Source organism: Pyxicephalus adspersus, chromosome 7 (genome assembly GCF_032062135.1).
Source record: "Pyxicephalus adspersus chromosome 7, UCB_Pads_2.0, whole genome shotgun sequence".
Classification (NCBI taxonomy): domain Eukaryota; kingdom Metazoa; phylum Chordata; class Amphibia; order Anura; family Pyxicephalidae; genus Pyxicephalus; species Pyxicephalus adspersus.
In genome coordinates, this window is record NC_092864.1 from 9,153,761 (window position 1) to 9,180,553 (window position 26,793).

General features: G+C 41.9%; 1 protein-coding gene across 1 annotated transcript in view; it reads right to left on the reverse strand.

Annotated features, from left to right (window-relative positions):
* Nucleotides 1–26,793, reverse strand: part of SEPTIN12 (septin 12) — a gene marked incomplete in the record, with an annotated part of 75,469 nt that overhangs the window by 956 nt on the left and 47,720 nt on the right. Inside the window, 6 exon segments of the mRNA XM_072416980.1 lie at nt 1–2,153; nt 2,955–3,006; nt 4,114–4,210; nt 4,690–4,785; nt 5,437–5,554; nt 8,996–9,206. Coding sequence (XP_072273081.1) covers nt 2,030–2,153; nt 2,955–3,006; nt 4,114–4,210; nt 4,690–4,785; nt 5,437–5,554; nt 8,996–9,206 — 698 coding nt within the window.

Genomic DNA, 26,793 nt, shown 5'->3' on the forward strand with positions numbered 1-26,793 from the left:
CAATGCAAAGATGGTGAAAGATTCCCCCTTATTGGGCATAGCGGGTGTACGGACCCAGGAACTAAATCCATTGATGGTGGAATGTTCCCTTATAATGAGCACAATGGGTGTGCAGACCCTGAAATTCATTACAGAGATGATGAGGATCCTTCATATTAAAGGCAGGAAGTCTGGGCAGGAATTTCACCACTGTGAAACAGAATCAAACATTGGCTGCTTCCTTATCTAAGGATCAAACCAATCCACCATTCAAGTGTCGTGTCATCTGTGAAGTCAGGCGATGGCTTCGCACTCCCTTGATGGATTCTTTAATTTGTCTAAAAATATTTGGAAATTCTATGAATGTCAAATTACAAATTATGTAAAAAAATATTTCTCCAAGAGGGCCTCAGGCTGCAGTAAACCAAGCAGAGATGTTGACTTTTTCTTCAACCTATCCAAAACCAAAAGAATAAATTTTTAATTGTCATTATTAGTCAGCGCCAGAACCAGGACTTCATATTTCAGCCATTAGGAAATTGTTATGGGTCAGAGCAAAATGAGGGACAAACACATATTCAGCATATTCCCCCAATAAATGGGTGACCACCATTGACAATCACTCCTTAATGGGGAGAAGGCTCAGAATTGCATAAGGCAGCCACAGGAAAAGATTTAGGTGTAAATAGGGCAAAAAAGAGAAGAACAGGTGAAGAACAGCTGCCTGGTCTTTAGTCACAAGAAGCTGCGTGTGGGTCTGATGATAGATCAGTATATCATGGTTGTCATTGGGATACAAAGAGAGGAGAGACCTGTCCTGTCCAAAATGGTAAGAGTATTGCTGCGTGTATGTAGACATACCAGCCTTGTCATAATCAGGTTTATTTTTTAAAAAAAGTACAAACCCAATAGAATTTAGCAAGCCAGATCTGTCACTAGCTGGGGAATTATAGCTAGCGGGTCTTGTCATTGAGCTAAAATTAGCAGAAGGACCAAACAGTACAGAAACCTTTTTTTGGGTCAAGACAATGGCCATCATCAAAGGTTTTCCATTTATAAAGACCACTTTACCATTCATACCTACCTATTAAATACTCAAACCTGTCAGAAAATAAAGACATCTTTTTTTAGGGCTGGATGTGAACTGAAAAAGCACACCAGGTCACACCTGTGTCCCCCAAGCTGGTGGAACCCAATGGAGGAGCAATGCCTACGTATTAAGGAGTCAGTTTGTTTCTTGAAAGAATAGGCAATGAATTGCTGGTGGATTCTTCGAGTTTTGTATGAATTTTAGACAAGCAGAGGGTTGGTGGGTCTCCTAAATAAATTGGTTGGTGGGTTCTGCAGATAGACGAGTTGGTCGGTTTCTGAGATGGACAAGTTGGTGAGTCTTTTAGATACACGTTGATTGCTCTTTTATTTAGGTGTTTAAGATAAAGGATTGATGCCTGTCTTTGGATTGGCAAGTTGTTGTCATACCAAGAATTGGTCTCTTTGATAAGCAGTGAGTTGGAGAACCTTCTGAGTTGGCTGAACATTGAATTATTGGCCCCATTTCAATATTCATTGAATCGGCATTTCTATTATCCGGTGGATCTCATAGACGAAGAAGAAAGTCGTTGTGTGTCTTAGAAAGGCACAGGGGGTCCTGCATCTCAAAAATGAATAGGAAACAACATAGGGTATCTGTTACCTAGACTGGAATGGAGTTTGTGTGTCTAATACAAAAAAAAAAAAACATAATCTTTTTACAAATAGGCAATATGTCGGCATTTCTTTACGATAGGCAATGAGTTGGTGATTCTCACAGACGGGCAATGAGTTAGCGTTGGTCTTGGATAAGCAAAAACATAATGGGTCTTATACAGACAAATAGTTGGTGTGTCTCAGACCTAGACAGGGAAGAAGTTGCATGCCTTGGCTAGTAATATCATCATATGTTTGTGGATTGGACCATCCCTGAAGAGTCAGAGAGTCTGTATCATAGATTGGCAGTGATTTTCTCAGTCTGTGTTTCAGGCACATTGTTCCACATATCGGTAACGGTGACTCATAAACTCGGCACGTCTTTCAACTGTTCAGTGACGCCGTTCATCTTTTCATTCAGTCGGCTGACGCGGTAGCTCTCGTAGTGTATGTTGTGGGTTATGTCTTTTAGGTCTTGAAGATTTGATCTAGAGGAAGGCGAGCGAATAAAAAAAAGTTACAACATTACCAATATACTGGAACAGTATTTTCTAAAATGGGTTTTACTGATAATTGCCGTCCATGGATTATAACAAAGGAAACTTCTGAGTTTTGGCTACTCACTAGATTTGGATGTTTAACTGCTCAGAAGATCCCTGAGCTAGCTAAAACCTAACGTCTGTATATGAAACAAGCCACAATGAGACGTATTGGTTGTTCAAGACAGGCTGCTTGGGACCTCTTAATAGTAGGAACATCACACCAAGGAGACTTTTGTCTGGGCAATGCTTAAACAAGCTCCAAATGCAGTTACTATGTATTGCCAAGCTTCAAAAAATATCCATTAGAACTTCCTTTACCATTCCTTTTCTATCTAAATCCATTATTTCATGGTGTGGCCAGGAGCTAATTGACAAGCTGCAGGTTTGTAAATCCCATGTGTTAATGCTGATTGCCAACTACCATGCAACATCTTCTCATCCAGGGAGTGTCTGCATGAGAATGACAAGTTTGGTATAAATTCAAGGAGCAGTTGTCACCCTATCACAGCTTTGATTCGGCACTGAATGGACTTTACTGAAGTAAATAATGGAAATTTGCAAGTGCAGATGTTCCTATAATTAATTTCTGAAGGACACATTTTCAGGCCAAGGTTATACTTTAGGAAAGATTTCTTAAAAACTCTTCAAGCTGCAAAATTTCATAGGTAACTGTAGGGGGCGGTGCAGCACCAATTTCACATTTAAAATTCTTCTAGGACATATTGTATATACAATATCACATCTCACCTGATTAGCAAATCCCTCAGATCGGAAAACTCACAGTGCAACGTGTTCTCAACTGCAAAATGGAGAAGAACAGATGTTGGCCAATCTGCACACAAGCCTTAAAAAACATTTCACTAATTTAATCTCCCCTACTCTTGTGTGTTACTTCCCCCACCTCCTAGATTGTAAACTCTTCGGGGTAGGGTCCTCTTCTCCTGTGTCACTGTCTGTATAGGTCAGTCATTTGCAACCCCTTAATAATGTACAGCGGTACATAATATGTTGGCTCTATATAAATCCTATTTATTAATAGTAATAATAATAATGATGTACTTTTTGGTCAAAATAGGCCCAGGTTACAAGGACTAATGTGGCCACACAGCATTGCATGATCATTCAATAAACTGAATCAAATACCAAGTACTGTGGAATAACGCATTCTGTGATATATATCTCTAAAGTAGTTATTGATTATTAGTTATTAATTTCAGATGCTGCAACAATAATGATTCCGAAGTTCGTGTCCTTCTGACCCGAACCCTACCAATACTTCCTTGTTTTTTAATTTTGTTACAGTCAAATGAAGTTTTAGGTTCCTGCAGCTATTTACTAAGCTGAACCCCCTTTAAAAATGAAAATTATTTGATTTTCTGCTCTGGCATGGGTGATGATGGACCTATGATCGAAAATACGATATTTGTGCTGCCACAAATTGGCTGCTGCTGGGTTCATGGTGGTACATCCCATCAGCAGGGGGTCTTGTCTTCATTACAGTGCAGGAGACATCGCTCTCCAGCACAGCATGGCCATGCCAAAGAACAGCTGGAAAGTCTCTGTCATCGCTCGCTCACTCCCCCCCTCCCTTCCCGCACACACATCCCACTGATGGGGACCAGATGGACGCCTCCTACCTCCCTTCCTCTACCCAAAAACCTAAAACTGAGCTACGGCTAATGGATGAGCTATGAGACATCCTCCAATATTAATCCACAGGTGTCAGGAGAAATGCACCTTCCATGTTGAATGTACGCGCCGACTACCAGCAATCTAAATCTGAATTCCGAGGCTTAGTGTATGTACAGATTACGGGGGAATAAATAAAAGTGTTTATTGTGGAATGGCTGGGGAGTCCTAAACATGACAAATATTCTGATATGTGAAGCTGAAAAATGCTTCTCACCTTCGATGATGCCCCACTTTGTTTTCCGTCCCAGGACCCTCTTGCCGTTGACCTGATGTTCCTCGTCAGTACCTACCACGGCGAATGGGATTTTCTCCTTTAAAAGAAGAAATGAGAAATATCTTTCAGGATTGTATATTGAGCTGTCTAGCATTTTAAGTTCAGATCTGTTCTGAAAAAATCAGGTGCCTAATCATGCGTTACATTTGAAAATGCATCTGGCAATACTCTGAGACACTAACTCAGAACAGCCCAACTTTCAGTTTGAATCAACTAAATACATTCCAGAGGCATCAAAACAAAAAGTATACAAAGTGCTTTTTTTTATTCAGGAAAGCAGTCCTCTGCCAGCGTCAGCAGAGAAGGACTTTTGCTCTCTGTGTGGAAGCAGTGGCCTATCTACAGCAGACCAACATGCCACTTAATGAATCAGAGCTCAAGCTCTGCCAGGCCTGCATTGAGGAACTTTTCCTAAAGCAGAGCTGGAGGAGGGAATTCACTACAAAATTATAATTTTTTTTTTAAATAATGAATTCAAAATGTCATAAAGATGAACATGAATTTAACATTGCTTACCCGGATTTTGTTGTTAAGTAGCGTCTCTGTTGTCTCTTCATCCAGCTCTGGCTGTGGGTACACGCTGATGCCATGAGCCTGCAGGTCCTTCCTTATCTACAAGTAACAGCAATGCATTGTAAATAGAAAAGTCAATGTTTGGCTTGTAATAAAAATAATGAACCCGGGTCAAGAAATTAGGTCGAGGCAACAGGTCCTCGTTGCAGCGTCACTTCTTTTACTTCTTTACTGTCCATTCATCCACCAAGAGTGAAGAATNGCTGCCCTGTCTAAGCTTCAAACTACTCCAACTGGAGCTTACATTGGGCTGAGCACTTTCCTTACCCTATGTAACACGGCTCAGCCAATCATTACGTACCCATGCTGTCACATGCTCCTTGATACCCAGAAGTAGCGGGTACCTTCTTGCATTGTCATGGCTAGCAGGGCGCATTAAAGACAAGTATATGCTGCTGGGGAGGAGAACATTAAACAAACCTGTTGCTTCCCTTTTCTTGGCAATCCACAGGTTTACTTTATTCTTTGTTTCAATGCCTTACAGCTAGTAGCTATACCTTGTAGAGTGACCAGTTATCTCCAAACATGACAACTCACCAATAGTTGAGTCAATGGAAGAACTGGATTGGTGTCTACTAGGCATGAAAGACATTTTGAGGAAATCAGTTTTCCATTCTCCAGTGAATGAGATTTGTGAACCTGATTGCTTATGCTTTGTACACATTCATTGTGTTTATTAAAGGCACTTACCCTGTGCTTAAACTCTTCTCTCTCCTCCAGTGTGAGCGTGTCGGCTTTTGCAATGACGGGTACAACATTTACAATGCGGCCTAAGCGTTTCATGAACTCGAGGTCCAGCGGTCTGAGCCTGCGGGTTTGAGAACAGTTAAAAGGTAATACCCCTGATACTGGTTCACATTGCAATACAATGCATATATAGCTGCCATAATAAATAAAGGTAAATAAAGATAATAATAAATAAAGGTCAAGCTGGGATCCTCTGACCACCCTCCGCACTTAATAACTTGTATGCTCTGCCAATCTTTATGGGTGGGTGGAGGAGATACAGTAAGCCTGTTCCAGCTTATTAGGGGAAGAACATTAAAGAATAGAATAGAACCTGGAAAGGCAAATTCTAGCCAGATTAAATGTCTCTGTATCAGGCTAATGCTAAAAACAGTCTCATATGTTCATTTTGCAAGGCTGCTGCCAAATTTAGTGGTATGATAAGACTATACCCAGTTTCGAGACAAATTCCTGGGTGCTTCAAGGTCAAAAAACCAAAGTGTGTCCCCTCCTATGAGCAACAAACTGCTTCTGTAACATGGACTTCAGGTCATGTTGTCTTGGTGGCCCTGTCCTGCTGGAGTGTCCAAGCACACATTTTTTTAATCCTCGGCCCTGGCCTGCCCGCATCTCTTAGGGATTCTGGAGTAGAGCTATCTCTGGAATTGTAACTAGCTCCAGCTAGCTGCCACAAGTGCAATGATGGTGTCACACTCTCAAATGGAGTTTCCTATGTCCAGCTCTAAAAGGGAAACATATTCAACATGGGAGGGAGTGGAAATATAATCTGCTTTTGGAAAATTTTCAGTTTCTGTCTCTAAGTGGTATAGAAAAATGAAGGGTTTTTACCCCATTCCCCAAATTTTGAACAGAAATCCAAATCCACTGAAAGCAGAATGAACTACTAGATTGTAAGCTCTTTGGGGCAGGGTCCTCTCCTCCTGTATCACTGTCTGTATTAGTCTGTCATTTGCAATCCCTATTTAATGTACAGCGCTGCATAATATGTTGGCGCTATATAAATCCTGTTTAATAATAATAATAATAATATTAATATTAAACAGGTACGTAGGAGCATGAATGTGGTGCCCTTTAAAATGACAGAGGTGTGGAGTCTAAGCTCACCCACCAGGTCTTCTTTAGAAAACCCTGTAAGAAGTGACAGACTTTAATGGCAAAGGCAACAGGTTTCAGACCCTGGTCACACCATTGTAGATGGCAGCTACCAGGCCCAGAAAGAAGGTGCTGTACAGCGTTCACAAGTAAGATCACTTCCAGGTATAAGCCAAAAGTCAGGGAAGGCAGCAAACAAGCCTAGTCTGCAACAAGTTTTGCATGTAGAGACATGGGAATCCATGTTCACAGGGGACAGGATTGTAGAAGCTCAAGGTCAAAGCACCACAGGATCACAGGAACATGGGGTCAGCAGAGCATTGAGAGAAACTGAAGCACAGGGTCACTGGAGCACAAGGTCAGTGGGGCACAAGATTAGTGAAGCATAGAGTCATTGGAGCACAGGGACATTGGAGCACAGGGTCATTGGAGCACAGAGTCAGTGGAGCAAAGAGTCATTAGAGCACAGGGTCAATGGAGCATGGTTTACTATAGCAAAGGTAATGGCAACAAAGCATGGGGTCACACAGTGTTAGTGTAACATAGTGTAACTGGAGCAATAGATTACTGAAGCATGGGGTCACTGGAGGATAGGGACAAGGAAGTATGGGGTCATGTAAGGTGACCCACCTTGCGTAACACAAGGTCTTCAGAACCAGGAGGAGGCTTGGCATCAGTGTAAAAACACATCACTCCATCCTATTGCTACACCTTAAAAGACCAGAGTTGTCCACTAATTGTTCAGTAGATTTGCCTTGTGATTGACAGTGGCATCGATGAATGGGTGAAACCACCGAAAAGGAGACCCAGCACAGTATCCCCGGGAAGGTAAGAGTGAAACCTACTCTTTCCCAAATGAATATATAAAAAAAACAATCACTAACTAAATTCCACATTGTAACAAAAGCCCTCTCTGTATAGAAATGATCCCCAAGGCCCGCTCTGCTCATTTCAACAATATTGCTGACAGTGGAATTCTAGGTCGAGTGAAGATGACGTCCTACAAGACAACGACACAATTCATGGCTGGTGTTCTACATACACAGAATGGTTCGGGAACAGCGTGTATAAATAGCAGGACGTATGTTGAATCAATTAAGCGGCTGAGGCTGTCAGTATCATGAATAAAGATGAGGGACAAGAATGCATGGCCGCGCTCATTTCAATCTGCCTCTCAAGCAACACTCGAGATTGTAACACAACCATTGCACTGTTGTCACTGAATATATCAAACACTGAGAAGGATCGCGAAATACCCAAAATGTCTATGGGTGATTTAACTCCTCACATGCTGTTTTGTAATTAATGCCAAATGGCATCTAAAGAGGAGTGAACTTTGACCCTAAAGAGGACCAGTCAGCAACTGGCATTTGTATTCATCTAACTACACCCTTGAAACCAAAACATAATACCGCTTCACTTTTCTGATGATTTGTTTATATTTTTTATTTATTACTATTCTCTTCCTGTCAAAGTGAAAATGTCATGCTCTGTGAACCCCTACGGGACTGAGTTTGGTGCTGAACAGACATTCAGTAATAGGGTTTTGTCAGCAGATTATTTGTTTTTTAAATTTTAAAATTCTCCATCTGCAGCCTGTTACCAGTCCTGAGTGGTCAGATGGGTCAGCCTCTAAGGGAGCCTTAAAGTCTGAGCATGAGCTGTTCTGTCTAGGGAGAGAATACAACTTAATAACAGCACACACAGCTATCACTGAAAGATAAAGATAAAGCTGCTCCATGTTGCAGTGCCAGATTTTTCCTTTGGGGAGTGCCCAGAATAAAACCTGGACTTTAACCAAACTTGTGCAGTGCACATCCGGAGGATCCATTTATTGTCTTCCCTAATATGTAACTTTTGGTATGATCAAAGTTTAAACCGGGCTACGGAGTCTCTTCCTGTCCCTATGTTGTCACAGACACCCAATGCTGCATCATAGGTGGCAGCGGAGTAACCTACATGCTCCCCCTCCACCTGTAGGTACCAGGTATGTCGTATAATTAACAGGTCTATAGACAACTATTACCTGCTGAAAAGCCTCTGTCTTTGTATGTCTTTGAAATCTTTACAAACTTTTTAGAGGACAAGGCTTCCGCCATTGGTGGTACAGCAAAAAAGAAAAATGTTTAGCTGGGCATATTGACTACTAAAAGGGCCTGTACAGGATTACTGTATGCGCTGTATATTATTTGGAACGTTAATCTGCCCTGCCTCCTCAAAAATGAAGCTGAGCTTTAAGAAGAATGATTTTCAGATTGGTGTCTATTGAATTGCAGGTAAAGAACAGCCAATCAGATTTACAGCTGAGCAGCGGATTGACTAATAACCAGAACTGTGATTGGATTCTGGGGGTAAAGTCGGGGACAAACCGTTGTTTTTTAAGGCAAGCGTCTATGCAGCTTGGCGATACGCACCCACCACCATGATGTTGAACTCGAATCCGTGTTTCATGGCCTTGCGCTTCATCTGGTCCAGCACAGAGTCGATCCCCACATAGCCGAATGGCTCCCGGCCCAGCTCCTCGCATATCTTCGCCTCCATGGTGTTTTCTACCGACGGGGCCAGGTTCACCTCTTCCATAGGGCTGCCGACGTTGTCCGGCCTGGAGCTGTGATCTAAATCTGCAGGAAAGAGGAAGATCTGTCACTGGAGGAGCACTGAAACTGATCAGCATGAAAAAAGGAGAAATGTAAAAAATAACGGCTAAGGGAATGTTAACTCTTCATTCACCTCGCTGCTAAACAATCCTATAGTATGTGAAAGCAGGTTCAACCTTGAATTCTATTTAATCTGCCCTCCAGCCTCCCCTTTTATCAAACCTGACCTACAGCCTCCCATTCATCAAATTTGCCCTCCAGCCTCCCCTTTATCAAATCTGCCCTCTAGCCTCCCCTTCATAAATCTACCCTCCGGCCTCCCCTTTATCAAATCCTCCTCCAGCCTCCCTTATAATAAACCTATCCTCCAGTCCCCCCGCTCCTTAAATTTTCCCTGCAGCCTCCCCTTTTTTTCAAATATACCCTCCAGCCTCCCCTTCCATTTTGCACGGTTACACGGGTTCCTGTCCTGAACTAAAATTACTTATTCTGATTTCACAGTATGCTATTAGCTTCTCATAATGGGCACTAGAACCTGCAGCAAGTCAGATAGAGCAGCTTCATTTTATTGGGGAAGTCTCCTCCCTTTCATTCTTTGGATTTCATTTTTAGCAATGGAGGCTTAGCATTATATGGAGGCATTGCCATTGCTTCTTGGAAGCTATGTACAGTATTTATATAATTATATCTTCCGGTATAGAACAAAACATTTTCTGGTGCAGCAGAAAAGGCAACGCCTCCTTCTTACTCCAGACATTTCTGATTTTCATACATTTTTACTGAGAACTGTATATATACTGTAATTTCTAATCATTCTCCTCCATTACTGAGAAAGCCCTGGGATGCCGATCACTCAGCACTGACAGGGATATGGAGCAATGTAATGCTGCCCACCCACCCGCTGTGTATGTCCTCATACACAGATCTCCCCAGGCTCTTCTGTTACTAGGTGTTGCTAGGTTACCAGCCCACATCTCCTATGGCGGCCTAGCGTGTCCAAGTAAGCCTAACTAAAGTTATAATGTTTACATTCTGTTTTATATATAATATGGTCCATTATCCCCATTTACATGCACAAATATACATATGCAAGCTTTTCTACCACAAATAATCATGTTCATAAGATATCCACAGACCCCAGACCATACCGGAGCTCCTCATGCCCTCCTATGGAGGTAAGTGGAGATCCCCCTAAGAAATAATGGGGATAAGCGGTATTTGTAGGAAACATCTTGATCGCCACTTTTGTTGTAATCGCCATTTCACAAAAATAAGGTAGATGACTGTAATAAAAGAAAAATTGGCTCCACAGACTACTTTGTAGGATTCCAATCAGTTGCAATTGTTGATCGTTAATCAGTTGGTCACTATAGACACAGTATTGGCATTCTTTTAAAAAGTTGATCCTTTATAATCATGGTATTACAAAAATGGCAACAGTGATTTCAACATTGGCAAACACAAAAGGGGACATTTACAACTAGATTACCATTTTTATATATATAGTTTTAATTTCTGTACGCTAAAATTTGATTTGTAGCTTTAAAAAACTTCTTCCTTTTGTCCTTCCGCATTGTTGGGAAATATAAAGATAACTGAGCTTTTAGTTTCTAAACCCAAATACATAGCATATTGCCAGTATGACAACACTCTTTGTTATGCTGTGAAATCACAGCAGTGTTGTCACCCTGACAGCATGCATCACATACCCCATTTTTTTGTCCTTGTAGTGAAGCCTTTTGCTTCATCCTGCACACTGGAATGTAAATATTAACTGTGCTTCCTTTGAGACCTTAGCCCTGATCCCTCCCATGCCACAATATTGTCCCATATTGAAGCTTCACACTTTAAGGTCCCCATACTAATTTGTTACACCAAGAAGTCATGTTTAAAGTTTTTAAATTGACTAACAGGATTTGTTGTCATAGACCTCAATGGGGTTTGTCATAAATATTATGAAGTTCAAGCAATTTGCAATTTGCAAACCCAGGCAGATATGTTCATCCCTACCGTGGTCATCAGGGCAAATTTTAGGGAAGGAAAAATTGAGCAATTGCTGAGGATCCCAGCAATCCTCAGCAATTGCTGAGGATCCTGTGTTGTCACCCTGTCATTTGTCCCTGATGGAGCCTACAAGCTTCCTTGATAGCACACATTGTGCAACCATGGTCCACCATGAGAAGTCAGTCCAGTGGGAAGATGTTCAGCCCATCACGGAAGTAAGGTAAATACAAAGCGACCGAAAGAGGCTGAACGAGATAAGTAATGGCATGTCACGACCAATTCTAAAGATGTGTATACCCTGACTAGCAGAGATTGGCTGGTAAGACCCTCCAGGACAAATACAACTTTCTATAGACCTTTGTTGGTAACGCCAAGCACAAAATCATAGAAGTACTAAAAGCGTCAGTCCAATCAAAACCAGAATTTTAATGTTGATAGATGGTGGTCCACCAAGACCTCCAGGACTCCAATGGTGCCATTTCTGGGTTCCCAGCTCCAATGGGGTCCAAGACTCTTATGGGTGGTTCAAGGCCAACAAAAATCATTGTTGAGTGGAGTGGCCCTTATTCAGTCCCAATATTCTCAGTTACGCCATGATGTGGGTGAAAAAGGCAGTGAATCAGAAATGTCCTAGCATGCGTCCGCTCATCAACGCCGTTAAACATGCTTCATCTTTTCTCAGGCATCAGTGCCAATGTGCTTCACCCCCCCCACCACCTCATGTACACGTACCTCCTAATTGCACCGATAGATGGGGGAAACGGCCGCCCTCCTCTGCAACGGCATCCAGCCCCCAGACCCCCGCTTCTCCAACGTGCCGGGTCCAGAACAATCCGCCTTTTCCCAGGCAAGCAGAGGGGACACAAAGTGTGTGCACCTTGTGGCATTCAAAGTGGTCTCTCTCTCTCTCATCCCCGCTCTATTGAAGCCCCCCCACCGGGAGGAGACAACAAAGAAGGTCCCTACGTTATAGGCACACGTGACTTGAATTGGAAATAATAACCCTTTAGGAGCCAATAGGGATTCTAAGGAACTGGGAAAAAAAAGGTCCTCCCCTCCTATATCCCCCCCCCCCCCATCAAAGAGAGCAACTTTACAATGAACTTACGGAGAAAATGCTCAGTAATTATATTAATTACAAGAATAGATCATGGGATAAGCAATTAGGTTGTGGAGAGGGGGCCACAAGGGCGCCAAGGGCCCTCCGTTATAGGGCTGTGCAGTATGGAAGTACTTCCTTAAAGCGTGAGGTGTTTGGGCCATTGCTATGATAAAAAAGGGTATGATGGTAGGCATAGCCCTTTAAAAAGGGAACAGTCCAGGGATGTGGTGCTGGAGCACAAAGTCTATATATAGCGGTACCGCTACCTTTTTTTATATATATAGCGGTACTGTCAACCTTTTTTTGGATACGTTGAAGACGTTTTTCTGAAGTTCCATGTAGCATCTCATATTGGTCTGCAGCTGAAACACCTTTATGAGTCTTGCCATAACCTAGACAGGGAGAGTTCTGTAGTCCATTGCTGGTGCTTTATAATTATGGTGATCACCATCTTTCAGCACTGAAAGTGGCAATCTCTTTAAAAGCAAACAGGCGGCCCACCAAAACAATGGCGGCCTATGTGGATAAATATTGCATTTTTGTTTTTTATAAATAGGCCCCTAGGTGCCCTCCGGAAAACAAACTTTATTGGAAAGTTTTGTAAGCACGTGTTTTTTATTTGGCTCAGAAATGATAGCACCAAGCAGGAGGAATGAAACCTTATTTGCGTTTCCAATCTCTAGCCGCCAAAGTTGGCGCCACAAGTGAAAATGTCTGTTTATAACTCACTGCCCAACAATGACTCACAGATTTCTCCATAATAATCGCAGTTGTGACATTCGCAGCACAGGAGATCAATCATCACATACAGGTTGCTCATAGTAATATGCAATATTTCTGAAAAAAGGAAAGGAAAATTTAGAATTGTGGGCAGAATTGTGAGCAATAATTGGCAACATTGTTCTTCTGATCTAATGATTGCCCATTGCATTGGAAATAAAACCACTTTTGGTTTTATGATGGATTAGATATATTGACAAAAATGAAACTATGATTGATCAATTCAGATAATAGTCAATCACAAAAATTGATCAGAATTGATCGGTTGTATTATTGATAGTAAATACCATCAAAAGGAAATTACACATCTCAGACCAAAGTCACACTTCTCAGGCCTAGCTATAGTGGGGGGATTTTGCCCAGAGTCCCCACCATCCCCAAGCCCCAACTGACAGAATGGCAGGGGGTGCTGGGAACTAGAATGCTGTGTATTTGGGGGCACCCCACTTCATATTTGCCCAGGTCGCCATAAAGTTGCACCTAACAATCTCTGTCCTTTAAATTATAAAGTTGACACATTCACTCATAATGAATAATTCTTTGCAGCATCCAGGCACAAAGCAGTGCACAGATCATGACTCCATGCAGCCATCAGGTACAGGAGACAGGTATCAGGACATAGTTTAATAATAAAAAAAAGAAACATGGCTGACATTTCAGCATTCACACATAAATCAAAGAAAGGTACGTTTGCAAGACTACTAACAAGTGCACCTATTTTATAACCTTCTCCAGGGTCACTTACCCACCAATCCATTGGCAGCAGACCATGAGCCTCAGATCACCGGAGCGGTAAAGTCTTTGAACTTTGTGCTTTTTCTTCTTTTTTCTTACAAGTCACGTGACAGTAATAAGCCGTAAGAAATGTCACAACACTGCTGTCCGGACACACATGTGATCATGTTTTCTCTGAGACTATTCTGTAAATTATTGATTATTGGGAACAGGGGAATTGTCATTAGTTTTACTATTGATTTATCAGAAATCAATATATTGAGATTGAATAATTGATTGATCAGTAGTGAGATCCATAGCCTGACCTTGTGTACATAAATTAGTTTGATGGCTCCGAAATGATCGAACAATCAACTTGCCAGTATAGTGATCAATCAAAATTCAATTTGATCATTTTGTTCACATGTGCTGATCCATTGAATGATGATATTGGTAGAAGTGTCAACCTGTAGCTGGACCTAATATGTATTGATAGGTGTTTTACCCACATTGCCCAGATTTTAAATCATCCTCCAATGCTGGCCATACATTAGTTGATAACGATTAATATCTCCCAGATGCTGCATAGCATTTCTCGGGGTGGATTCCTGATGGTGACAACATTGGACCATGTCTGTGCAATGTCCACAGGTTCCTTGTAGTCTATGAACCCATGCAACAGATGACAACTCAGAAGCCTAATTGGGAGACAGTGACATGAAGTTGTCACTCCATTCCCAAAGTCCAATAATTTAAGGGATACTAAAATATTCATGCTGCAGATTTAAAATTATATAAAAAAACACTTTAGATATACCATTAACATGGTCATACACATGGGATATTAGCAATCGGATTTACATAGACTTTAAGGTAGTAACTTTTCAACCCTTTAAATGACTTGAGGTGTTGCCAGCCAGGACTTGGAATTGGGTAAGTTTGCCAGGTTGTATTGGGGGAATGGGGTAAGTTTGCCAGGCTGTGTTGGGTAATTGGGGGAAGTTTGCCAGGCTGTGTTGGAGGCTTCCACCAGCTGTGATTGAAGACACATTTAAATACACAGCTCCATCCTATCCCAGCAACCTCCATCCATTGACAAACCAGCTTATTCAGAGAATGGAGCTGGGTTCCCTGGGCAGACAAAGGAGAGCGCGGGCTCTGGGGGCCGGGGCCAGGCTTTGTATAAACTGCCAGTACAATAGTTTTATCTGAATGGGGAGGCAGACACAGAGAGCAAGAAGGAGGACAAAGAACAGAGAGGAAGTGAACATAAAAAAGGAACCCAGCAATGAATTATTACAGTGCAAGGAGATTTTTTGGGTCTAGATTTTCTTTTAGCAGAAGTTGGATGAAGATAAAACTCCTGGGGATTTATTGATAAAGCAGTGAATTTTGCATTCACAATAACATTCTCTGGTGCAGAATGAATCCTTTCCACTGTGAACACATGGCCCTGGAAGATTCTGCACCAGAGAAAGCTTGGTAAATGGTGGCTGGCATCACACACCTACATTTAGCGGTGAATTTGTTGTCCCCACACCCTTTCTATAAGGGAATAACTACAATGTGTCTGTGTAATGATTTGGTGAGAAATCTCATGTAATGTCACATCCAATGTCACTGGGATTTCCCATGAACTCTAGTGGCTGTTTTACTCCTTTGTGCTACAAAATAATCACTGTGATGGCTAGGTACCTGCATCTAAAAATATCAATAGATCTCTATATTAAATGATTCTACAGAAGTGCATAGGGAAAAGGAATTCTGGATGAAACTCCCCCGATCCAGAAAAAGGGCTAAAAAAGTGCAAATTCGAATTAAATTAGGATATATATAGATAGAAAGGGGCCCTGGGCAAATATAAGTGGGGTCCCCAAATGCACCGCATTCCAGCCATTCTGTTGTGGGCCCTGGAGTAGGTGGGGGCTCTGGTAATGGCCCAGTTTGCCGTAATCTAAATACAGCCCTGCTTTGACACCCCATCCCAGGTCATATGAGCAAGTGCATCCAGTGCTGTGGATGACATCAGATAGCTCTAGAGATGTTGCAACCCCAGCAATCTGGCATTTACAATGTATCAAATACATGAAGCTGTAGAATATAAAAGGATACAAAAAAAATAAACTTTAAATATATTAGTAGCTCATATATTTTTAGCTCAAAAAATGTGAGGCCATCCTTGATAAGAAAGCCAGCTGGAAGCTTTGTGATGATATGTCCCAGCACTTTTGTCGTAATGAGCCTGAAGCCCTGAATGGAGAGTGCTATTGACATGGACAGTGAGGAGGACCCTGGCTATTCAGATGCAGACTCACTGCTGGGAACTCTAGCCCTCTCTCCCATTGGCTTGCATTATCCGAAAGGCCAATCAGCGGTGAGTACACATGAGCCTCTGTCATGCAATGCAGACACATCCTCGGATGACCTGTCACCTTTTCATGACCTTATCCATTTATTGACAACGGTGCAGCCATTTAAAGGGTACAACCGTAAGGCTACATCCACATGTCAGATGGTCATGGGTGAAAATCTGGCATGTGTATAGCGGTCCTTCAACATCCTTCATTAATACACACCGATGAAGGACCAATTGAGTGAAGGACCACTCACTGTTCTTGGATGACAGTCCTTGGATGCTGTCCTTGGATCACTGTCCTTGGGTGACAGTGGGGAACGACTCGCTGTTCTTGGATGACAGTAGGGAACCACTCGCTATTGTTGGATGACAGTGGAGAAACACTCGCTGTCCTTGGATGACAATGGGGAACCAATCGCTGTCTTTGGATGACAGTGGGGAACCATTCGCTTTCTTTGGATGACAGTGAAGAACCTGTTTATTAATAATAATAATAATAATAATAATAATAACCATTCGCTGTCCTGTCCTTGCATGGCAGTGGCGAACCATTTTCCAATGAACAGGATGTGCAGCGCTTGTTAGTTCACCTATCACTGGAAATGATCACGAAAGATCGCTTCCAGCTATGGTGATCTGACATCTTAGGCTGGCCATGGATAACCCAATTACTTTCACTTTTTTATATCTATACTCCAGTCATCGCTTGGAAGCATTGGGGCTTTTCCTGTAGTGCCAATGGCAGACATTGGTGCACATCATCGCTCAAAGATATTTACAGTTTTTCTAGGAAATTTCTTCGAGAATGTGTGAGGAGACCGGCAGACTCCAGGAATTGTCCAAGTTGACCAAGGACAGTCAAGGATTTTGGAACTAGCCAACACTACCATCAGCGAATGAAAACATTCAGCACCAGCTCAATTCTTTGACTGTAAACTGTAACCAATATCTAGACAGGTTGACTAAGGACAGCCAAAAATCTCCCCATTTATTGTTCCCATGGACAATACCTGCCAGTCTATGGCCAGGCTTTATTACCTCCTAGTATTTAAAGGTTCTACATCGCTTGTTGTTTCTTTTTTTATTGCTTTCCCACAAGCATCAGAATAACCCAGTTTAGGTGCGATATTCAATGACTCCTCTCTCTCGAGTTCCAGGCAGCAGATTCTATTCTGGTGAAAATTCACATTTACAGGTCTATTTATAGTCAACCTGTCAAGCTGAACTACCTAGAAAAACAAGTTCTTGCAAAGGTTCTCTACCTTCATTATTCCAGCAGCAGGCACTGTGCACTAGTCTCTAGCTCCCCGGATTGTGGGCGGGCCCTTGACATCCTGCAGGACTCCTGGTCCTGCATGGTATGTGATGATGCTGGAGTGAACGGGGAAGAAAAACAGCTTTAGGGGACCGATAGCATGGACAGGATGGAGGGATAAAGTAAATAAGCTATACGCTACCCGAAACTGAGCATTTAACCTTTTCTTATAACAACTATATATGATTCATTTTTGGCAATTCGCAAGCTACGTTCTGTTTTATAGGGGGAACAGGGAGAAGGACAAGCATGTAGCACCCTCCTCCATAGAAATGCACAATGGTCATTCCCGATTGGTTGTTCTCTAATTTAATTTACTAGAGTAAATTAATAAACAACATCAGGGGACCATTGTGCACATGCAAGATATTTACTGAAGATGATCACCACTGTTTATCTGAAACAACATTAATCTGACAAATAAAGTAATTTTGGTACAGGATAGGAGCATGTGCATTTCTAGAAGGCAGATTTAACATTCCACAGCTCTGATTTACAATATAATTTTTGTAACAATCACACTATAAATGACAAACTCATGTGTTAAAGTGTAACAGTATGTTTCCCCCCTTTTTTTTTTGGTTTTGATAACTTTTGACAAAATAATGGAAACATTATGAAGAATAGGCGCAGGCCATGAGAGATGAGCTTTTGAGATTCCTCTGACCTTATGACACGCACTACATCATGACATGACACGTACAGTACACTATCTCATAAATACACCGACACAGATACAGATCTGCCTTCTATCTGCAATCCCCATCCTGTCCATCAGCCTCCACTCACTTTATTTATACAACGACAGCTCTTCTTAATGGCGCCTCCATTAGGTCGGCAGTTCTTCATGTTTTCTCTCACGTAACTGACAGTGAAGAGTATGACCGAGGCCTGTCTGACACATGGTTTTAAGGAAAACATATGACCCCAACTGTCCGTGGCATGGGCCCAAATACCTCTGGTCCTCCTTCTTTGCAACTAAAACTTCCTACTTTTTTCCAATGCCCAAGTGAAAAGTTTAGTCTTTACAAATACTTTAAATTGGACTTAAACCCATTTATATAAATGTCCCCCTTAGGTTTACCATCATTAAAACTACTCTTTAGGCTCCCCATTATTAAATCTACCCCTCAGCCTCCCCCTTATTCAATCTTCTCTCCTGCCTCCACTTTAATAAATCATTCCTCCTGCTTCCCCTTTATTAAATCTGCCCTTTATCAAATCTGCTCTTACTACACTTTTAATAAATCTGCCCGTCTGCCTCTATTTTTTTTATTAAATCTGCCCTCCTGCCTTCATTTTTACAAAATCTGCCTTCCAGCCTCCCCTTCATTCTTACACAGTTGTATCGGCTCCACTTCAGGACTGTAATTGCTACTCTGCTTTCTCAGAACACTGCCCTGAGGACATCCAGCCCTTTCGTCCCCAGTCTGACTGTCCCTGCCTGTCCATTTCATTTATTTGATTTGAGTTCTTTATAATGTGGCCCAGACTGGGCATTTACCCTGCCATTAAACAGTCCTGGAACTAACCACCACTACTATCAGCCAATGAAAACCTTCAGCACAGGCTCAGTTCCTTTGCTTTAAACCGTAACCACCATCTAGACAGGTTCTCTAAATACTAATAAAATGAAAACTTTGGAACTTTTTACAGTCAAGTACACTTAAAATATCATTTATTTTCTATAATAAACTATAGCACAAAGTCTACTAATAAATAACAGAATACATTCCTGAAGAATGAGTATAAAACCATAATTTGTATTGCCAATAATCCCTCTCAGTTAGCGCAATCAGTCCAGTTCAGAGAGGCTTATCTCTGGAGATTTAGATAAGACATTTTTGTGATAAGTTGTTCTGTATGTGAGACAGGAGCTCTTTACTGCATGGAGGAGGAGAAGCTGAATCATGGTACAAGCAGCCATAATTCACCTGCGGGACTCCGGCCTACACCGCTACTGTAATAAGGGGGCAGTTTCTGTTTTTTGGTATGGGTCCATGGAAAATCTGAATTTAGGATTTAAACTAACTGCACCATCTAAGTTTTATGCACATGGTGGAGAAAAAGGATGAAAATCATTTTCCATGAATGAAGCCGCCTGGGCAAAAAAAGTTGGGATATAGAATGCTCTTTATTGTTTTTCAATATGTGAGCATATATGTTATCTTTCGGGTACTTCTGAGTCTGTATTGTTCATACTTTGGTTTCACATAAAATACTCCTGTTAAGTCATACTGTGCTTCCTGCTAGAAGAGGAACCTAAAAGTGGGTAGCAGTTGTAGTAGCAAAACAGCCACCACGCTCTGGTAGACCTGACAGTCTCCTTAGGACCTTAAGGTCAACTTCCCAAAAGTTGAGGGTCATCTTACGCTCTCTGGACCCATTTTAATTACCTACGCTTAAGTATGTGAAAATGTACCCAAAAAGCCACCATGCTCTGATAGACCTGTCACCTAAAAGTGGGTAGCAATTGAAGAGAAGTTTTCCTTTTGTGAAGGAGCAGAACAAGCATTGGGACAGCAAAACTGCCACCATCCTCTGGTAGACCCATCTTTAGTTTTCATTGTACCTTAAGGTGGACCTTCCCACTCTTTGGACCCCTCCCAATCACCTACTCTTAGTGTGTGAAAATGTACCTGAAAAGCCACCATGATCTGGTAGACCTGTCACCGATCATACTGCACTCCATACTCCATACTGCTTGAAGAGGAGTAGCAGTTATGGAAAAGCTTCTTGTGAAGGAACAGAACACGCCTTGAACAAGCATCAGGCCAGCAAAAAGCCCCCATTCTCTGGCCATCTTTCTTCTTTGGACTTTCCAAGAGTTTAAGGTCAGCTTTTACTCAATGGACCCTTCCTGAATCACCAACTTAGTATGTGAAAATGTACCTGAAAAGACACCATTCTCTGGTAGACCTGTCATCAAGCATAATGTGCTTCATGCTCAAAGAGGAACCTAAAAGTGAGTAGCAGTTGGAGAGAAGCTTGTGAAGGAGCAGAACGGCCTTGAACAAGCATCAGGTGGCAAAAAAAACTTCCATGCTCTGGTAGAACTGCAATAAAAACTTTGTAGACCTTTTAGGTGGACCTTCCCAAGAGCTGAAAGTCATCTTAAACTCTCTAGACCCCTCCTGAATTCCCTACTTTTAGTATGTAAATAAGAACTAGAAATGAAAACATTTGAGATTAAACCCACCTTACTCTTGTTTTTTTTTTTGAGCTTGACCTTAGCATTCTTCCAGTAAGATTCCTGAAGAACAAAGAGCAACCAAAAACAAGTGAGAAGATGGAGTAGAGTATCTTCTCCTGCTCCGTATTCCATAGGAACCTTCTTGAAAGTACAGCAATGTCATGGACAGCGAAATGGGAGATGATGGAAAGCTTCATCTTTGTTTGCCCAAGCCCAAAAAGTGTAAGTGGACCCACTTTGGTGGAAGGTCCGCTCTCACATTGGCTTGATGCAGACTAAAATGAGGATAATTAGTAGATAAACGATGAGGAGCTTCTAAAGAGTACTTCTTGGGTGGAGCCACCAACTTGTTTCTTCTTTATGTTACGACATTGCAATCACAGCAAGAATTTGCACCTGAAGTATACATTAGACTGATCTATTGAAGAACGAATGCATGAAGGCAAACATTTTCAGCAATTAAACCTGACAGGGATCCTCACTCTTCTAGTTTCCAAAACTAAACTAAGAACAAGGTGAGTGATTTATTAAAGCTCCTCAAGGCTTGAGAAGATACACTTTCATCAGGGAAGCTGGGTGATCAGCAAACCTGGAATGGATTTCTTCAAAGTAATTTGCTATTTGCTAGCAAATGTTTTAAATCCTGGACCAGATCTATTCCAGCTTTGGTGGATCACCCAGCTTCACTGATGAAAGTGTATCCTGTCGAGCTTTGGAGAGCTTTTATATATCAGACCTCAGGTTTTGCACTTCAATGTTCGTAGTTCTTGGTGGATCTATTAATGGCAGATTGTGAAGTTCAGTTGTATTCTAATACCAGTGCTTCCCCAGCTACTCTTTGCTGCATGTGTTTAGATTCACCTCGCCCTCTGGCTCTCGCACAAATACAACCGGAGGGTTTGGCAGCCAGCTTTTGGCGCAGGTCTGGACACTTTACATTGTGCATGCACAGCGATTTTTTTTATCCTTCTTTTACTGTTTCTACAGTATTCCATGCAAAAGCCAGATGACAACCATGTTTAAAAGCGTCTGTCAGAATAATATACAATGGTCGGGCTGGGCAGGAGGGGGAGGAAGAGACAAGGCCTCTTTATATAAGACACTTGTGAGTCTCGGTTCCCACAGCTCTGAGCAAACACAGCTCTCCTATACAAAAGCTCAGGCTTGTCTACTCATATATTTACTTTGTCCAGACACGTCAAAGCCACCATTTCTCTGCAGCCAATATGGCGCTGCGTCCGGGTGCCGCAGATCTTTACAGAACGTGCAAACCCAATCTCTAAAAGTTCTTCCGTGTTCATGTGATTGCAAAAAAACATAAACCTTAACCATGAAGTTATGTTAATCGATCCCTTTTGGATTGTTAAATGTCCACATGTGTCCATAGGGTTTTATATCTGGAATATGTTTGTTTCTCCAGTGGTTGAGCTTGATGGATTTATGTCTTTTTTCATCCTATGTAACTCTTTTTTGAAACTCCATTACAGATCGCACCCCACATATTGTTCTTGTTGAGGTTTCACGCAGTGTTCAAACATATCTCATTCACAGGAGGTACTCAAGAAGCAATGACAATTTTGATTCACATAGGAGGTACACAAGTGTGTTTCGCAATTCTAGCTTCATCAGAAGAACTCTTTTAGGAGGAGACACGAGGAGTGGAAGGTAAATGCGGCAGGAAAGGGAAGACACAGGAAAGGGTGACTGCAAAGGTATTTCCATCTGAAGTCCATCTATGAAAATATATGATTTGATAATCTTTTTCACCAAAACCAAGCACCTCCAGTGATAAATGAAGTATTTTGTTATGATGACCTCTTATGTGAAAAATTGACAACTTGTGTACCTCCTATGTGAATAAAAATTGGCATTAACACTGTCAGTGTGAAAGCTCAACAAGAACAAGATGTAGGTGTGATCTGTGATGGAACCTCCTAAAAGAGTTTTTCTGATGAAGCTAAATGGTGTGAAACGTGTCAAAAACAAATGTGAATTTCCAGTGTTTGTGCAATATCATAACTGGAATCAGTCAATGCTGTATAAAACTGTGTATGTTTTAAAATTCATTTGTGATAAAAATTGTTTAGGTGAAAAGTAAATGGTTTATATTAAGATACCAAAACACATACTAAAAACATTTAACTTTCCTGGTTCTGGAAAAGTGTAAAATTTTTACCAAATCGCCTAACTTTCTCCAATATGTTGCTGTTCTACTTTACACCCTATGCCTAAAGAGTGAAAAACAGGGAAACCAAGCCGAAAAAGTGCAAAATTACCGATCTTTAATAAATCGCCTTTTATATTTCCAAACTACTTGGGACAGCCTTTCCAATCCATGGGGAATCCTCCCGGCACAACATCTCATTTTTGCTTAATTTTGCTGATATTACCCAGAAGCCTGCACTTTCTTGGGGGGTTGGGTGAGTCTAGGTGAGGGGTCAAACTTGCTGCTTAACCCTATAAGTACTAAAATGAGTTCTTCTAAAGCCTTCCTTTACTTCGATCTCTCTTTGGGTTGCCATATGGAAATTACAGAATTAAAAAGTTGCTGCCAAAGTTTGAGTAAAATGTTGCAATGACATTGCACCACCCTATTGTTTTCTATATTTTGCTCATCCTGACTCCCCATGTGTACTTTTCCTAATCTCTGTCTTCATTTACAACCATTAAGTTATCCAGGAAATCGGTCCTCACACCCTAGGTGACCCCTGACCCCCGTCCACTCATTCTCACAGCAGTCTGAGGTCTGTGATGACTTTCAGAAGTAGATAGTACAGGGGGAGAAAAGACAGAAACTTGTGACGAGTAACCTCTGCACTGGAGGTATAATCACAGCTGGATTTCCATGATATTGGGATACGTTTGGCTGCGGAGCATCCATTATTTCCAGGCATGGGCTTGGGGTTTTCTAAATACGTCCTTGGAACTGTCCTTAGTTTTTATCTACACCCAACTGTATTAAATGAAAATGTTAACTCTTTACATGAACATTCCCAGAAGGTACCTGGAGAGCCAAGAGATTTGGGGGGCATTCCACATTATATCTGATGGATGAAAAAAATACATTGATCATAGTATTGGGTTTCCAGGCTGCTGATTGGCCTACAATTGGCCATACACCATAATAGCTTGGGTTTAGTACCGCTCAGCATTCCCACAGCTTTATTAGACAATGACCTGCGCTCCGGTATAAGGCTCAGCTCGAGAAAATTACAGGCTGTGTAAACACGACAGCTTCCTATAGACAATTACTGAGGATTCCACCATCTGTTTTCACTCTAACCACCGCTTGCTGTGCTCAGGACGATTTGCTCTTCTGACCCCAATTCTATTCTTGCAGCATCCAGGTGGAAGTCTTTTAGAGGGCGTAATTATAATTGGGGCTTAATACTCGCAGAAAGTTCAGGAGATCGTCATTCTTGGTAAAGAACTGAAAATAAATCTTGAGAAGGACAGGGAGAGGTCTGTATACTTGCACAGGGCTATATGTTTTACAACAGCCATTGTTGTAGTGGCAACAGCACCTTTTTTGGTGACCTGGCGATCCAGGAACCCCAGCTGGTGAGGCTGGAATGGAATTCCCAAACATGCCCACTACAGCCTCAAGACACATCCGCTACAGACTGAAGACACTCCCACTACAGCCTCAAGACACTCCCACTACAGACTGAAGACACACCCACTGCAGACACCTGACACACCCACTACAGACTCAAGACACATCCACTGCAGACTCAAGACACACCTACTGCAGAATGAAGACACACCCACTGCAGAATGAAGACACACCCTTTTCAGACTCCGTCCTGAACCACCCACTACAAACACACCCACAAAAGACCCAAGTCCCCCCCTCTTGAGAATCAAGATCCACCCACTATAGACTGTAAACACACCTGATTTATATTCCAGACACACCCACTAAAGATTTAGGCCACACCCACTACAGACTCCAGACAAACCTGATTCATATTCCAGCCACACCCACTACAGACTCCTGACACACCCACTACAGACTCAAGCCACACCCACTACAGACTCCTGACACACCCACTACAGACTCAAGTCCCACCCTCTTCAGACTCCTGAACCACTCACCACAGACACACCCACTGCAGACTCAAGCCACACCCACATCAGACTAAAGCCACGCCCTGGCCATGCCAGTACTAAAGCTGCTTGCAGCCACCATTCAGGTCTGACTTAAAGAAATCAGAATTTATAAGAAAGAAAGAAAAGGAGGAAGGATGCTCCAGGTTTTGGGAAGTGCTGACTCTGTGAGTAACTTTGTAGTGTTTGCAGGATGGCAATAATGCTGAATTATTATTTCATTTGCCGCATAGTATTGTGTTTTAATGCCCCGCCAACCCATCCCCCCACTATTAGCCCCTGTTGCCCACTGGGGCACATTAAAAAACAAAAGCCCTGTGTGAGTGTCATATAAGACTAAGTATCTGCATCATGAGGGGATTGGGTATATACCCAATAATTCACCCTCCTGTCCGAGAAGGAATTGGGGGCAAAAATCTCTTTACAATGGATCTGCAGCCAATAAAAAATCTTTCCATTCTTGTTTGCAATTCCAATCACAATCATTGAAGGGGTGAAGTGGCCACCAGGACACATAAAGAGGCTGAATCTTCTCCCGGGGAAACAGGCAGCACCTCTTTGTCTGGAGTTCCCCTTTAGCCATGGCTGTCTTGGAGGAATCCCAGATTTTGGCACCGGAATGGTTTTGTGATGAAGTCCAGTCATTAGAAAATCATTCTTCTTCCAGAAAGCATCGGACATTTCAGAAAGAATGACATAAGCCTGGAAAAAACATTACTCAATGCAGGAATGAAAAAAAAAGTTCTGTCATTGGGGGAGCCGACATCACATTTTCCTAAACTTCCCAGAAAATCCCCCATGACTCCCCATGGCCAAAATCTATTGGAGCAGAAAAAACTTTTCCTTCCTGCCAGCTCCTCGCAGTTGGGGCTCCGGCACCGAGGATCATCAAAAGTGGGCGTGACCTGGCAACGCTTGCTCTGATTGGGAGAAGAGGGATTTATTGTTATCTGATAAAGATTTTGTAATTTGATTTTTACAATTGACACCCTCTTCTCCCCTTGGTATAGGGGGTATGGTACCGGAAGAGAGAATATTACAGATTGTGTTCTGACTCCACCTACTAACTGCTCACGTGGCAGCAAGGAAACAATCATACAACCAAAATAATGTCACACAAACCAAGAGACTGTCAGAGAACCCAAGAGACTGCTAGAGAACATCACACAAGCCAAGAGACTGCTAGAGAAAATGCCACAGGCCAAGAGACAGCTAGAGAACAAAAAATCCACAGATCTGGTACACATCATACAACCTAAGAGTAGAGAACATGACAAGTAGCGTTTTACATTTTCCCTGCCATAATATTACAGAGGAGCTTTTCTCTGCCATCCTCTGCCCAGCCACCAGGTGGAGACTAGAAAGCCTTTTCCTCGGGAGTTCTATTACCTCCATGCAATCAATCATGTAATGACCTTTGCTTCCAAATATTTTAATCTGAGAATTTCTGTGCAGGCCGATGGTTTGTTCCTGGAATTGATTGTAACCAGGAAAATAAATAGATGTGAAATGAACAATCAACATCTGGAAGTTCCCTAAAAGTTGATCAGATAATGAAACGACCCAATCACCTGTGTGATAAATCCCTGATGGAAGCCAATATCCAATCACAGCTTCTGCCTTCACTGTACATTAAAGAGAACCTGTCATAAAACAGATATGTGGACTGGAAGTCTTTATGGTTTTCTAGCTGAGAACAAGCATGCAGCTACACAATCTGTGGTTTAAAAGCTTTTTAACTTAAGGAGCCAGGCAATGGGGTATTTTCCATAGCAGAGCATAGAGGATTATTAATATTATTATTATTATTATTATTAATAATAATAAATGGGATTTATATAGCGCCAACATATTGCGTAGCACTGTACAAATAAATAAGGGTTGCAAATGACAGATACAGACAGTGACACAGGAGGAGGAGAGGACCCTGCCCCAAAGAGTTTACAATCTATCCTGCAGATACAAGGAGGGGGTCAGGATGATGTAATTTATGTATTTAATACAATGTCTATCATCTCAATTCCGATACCCCCCTTC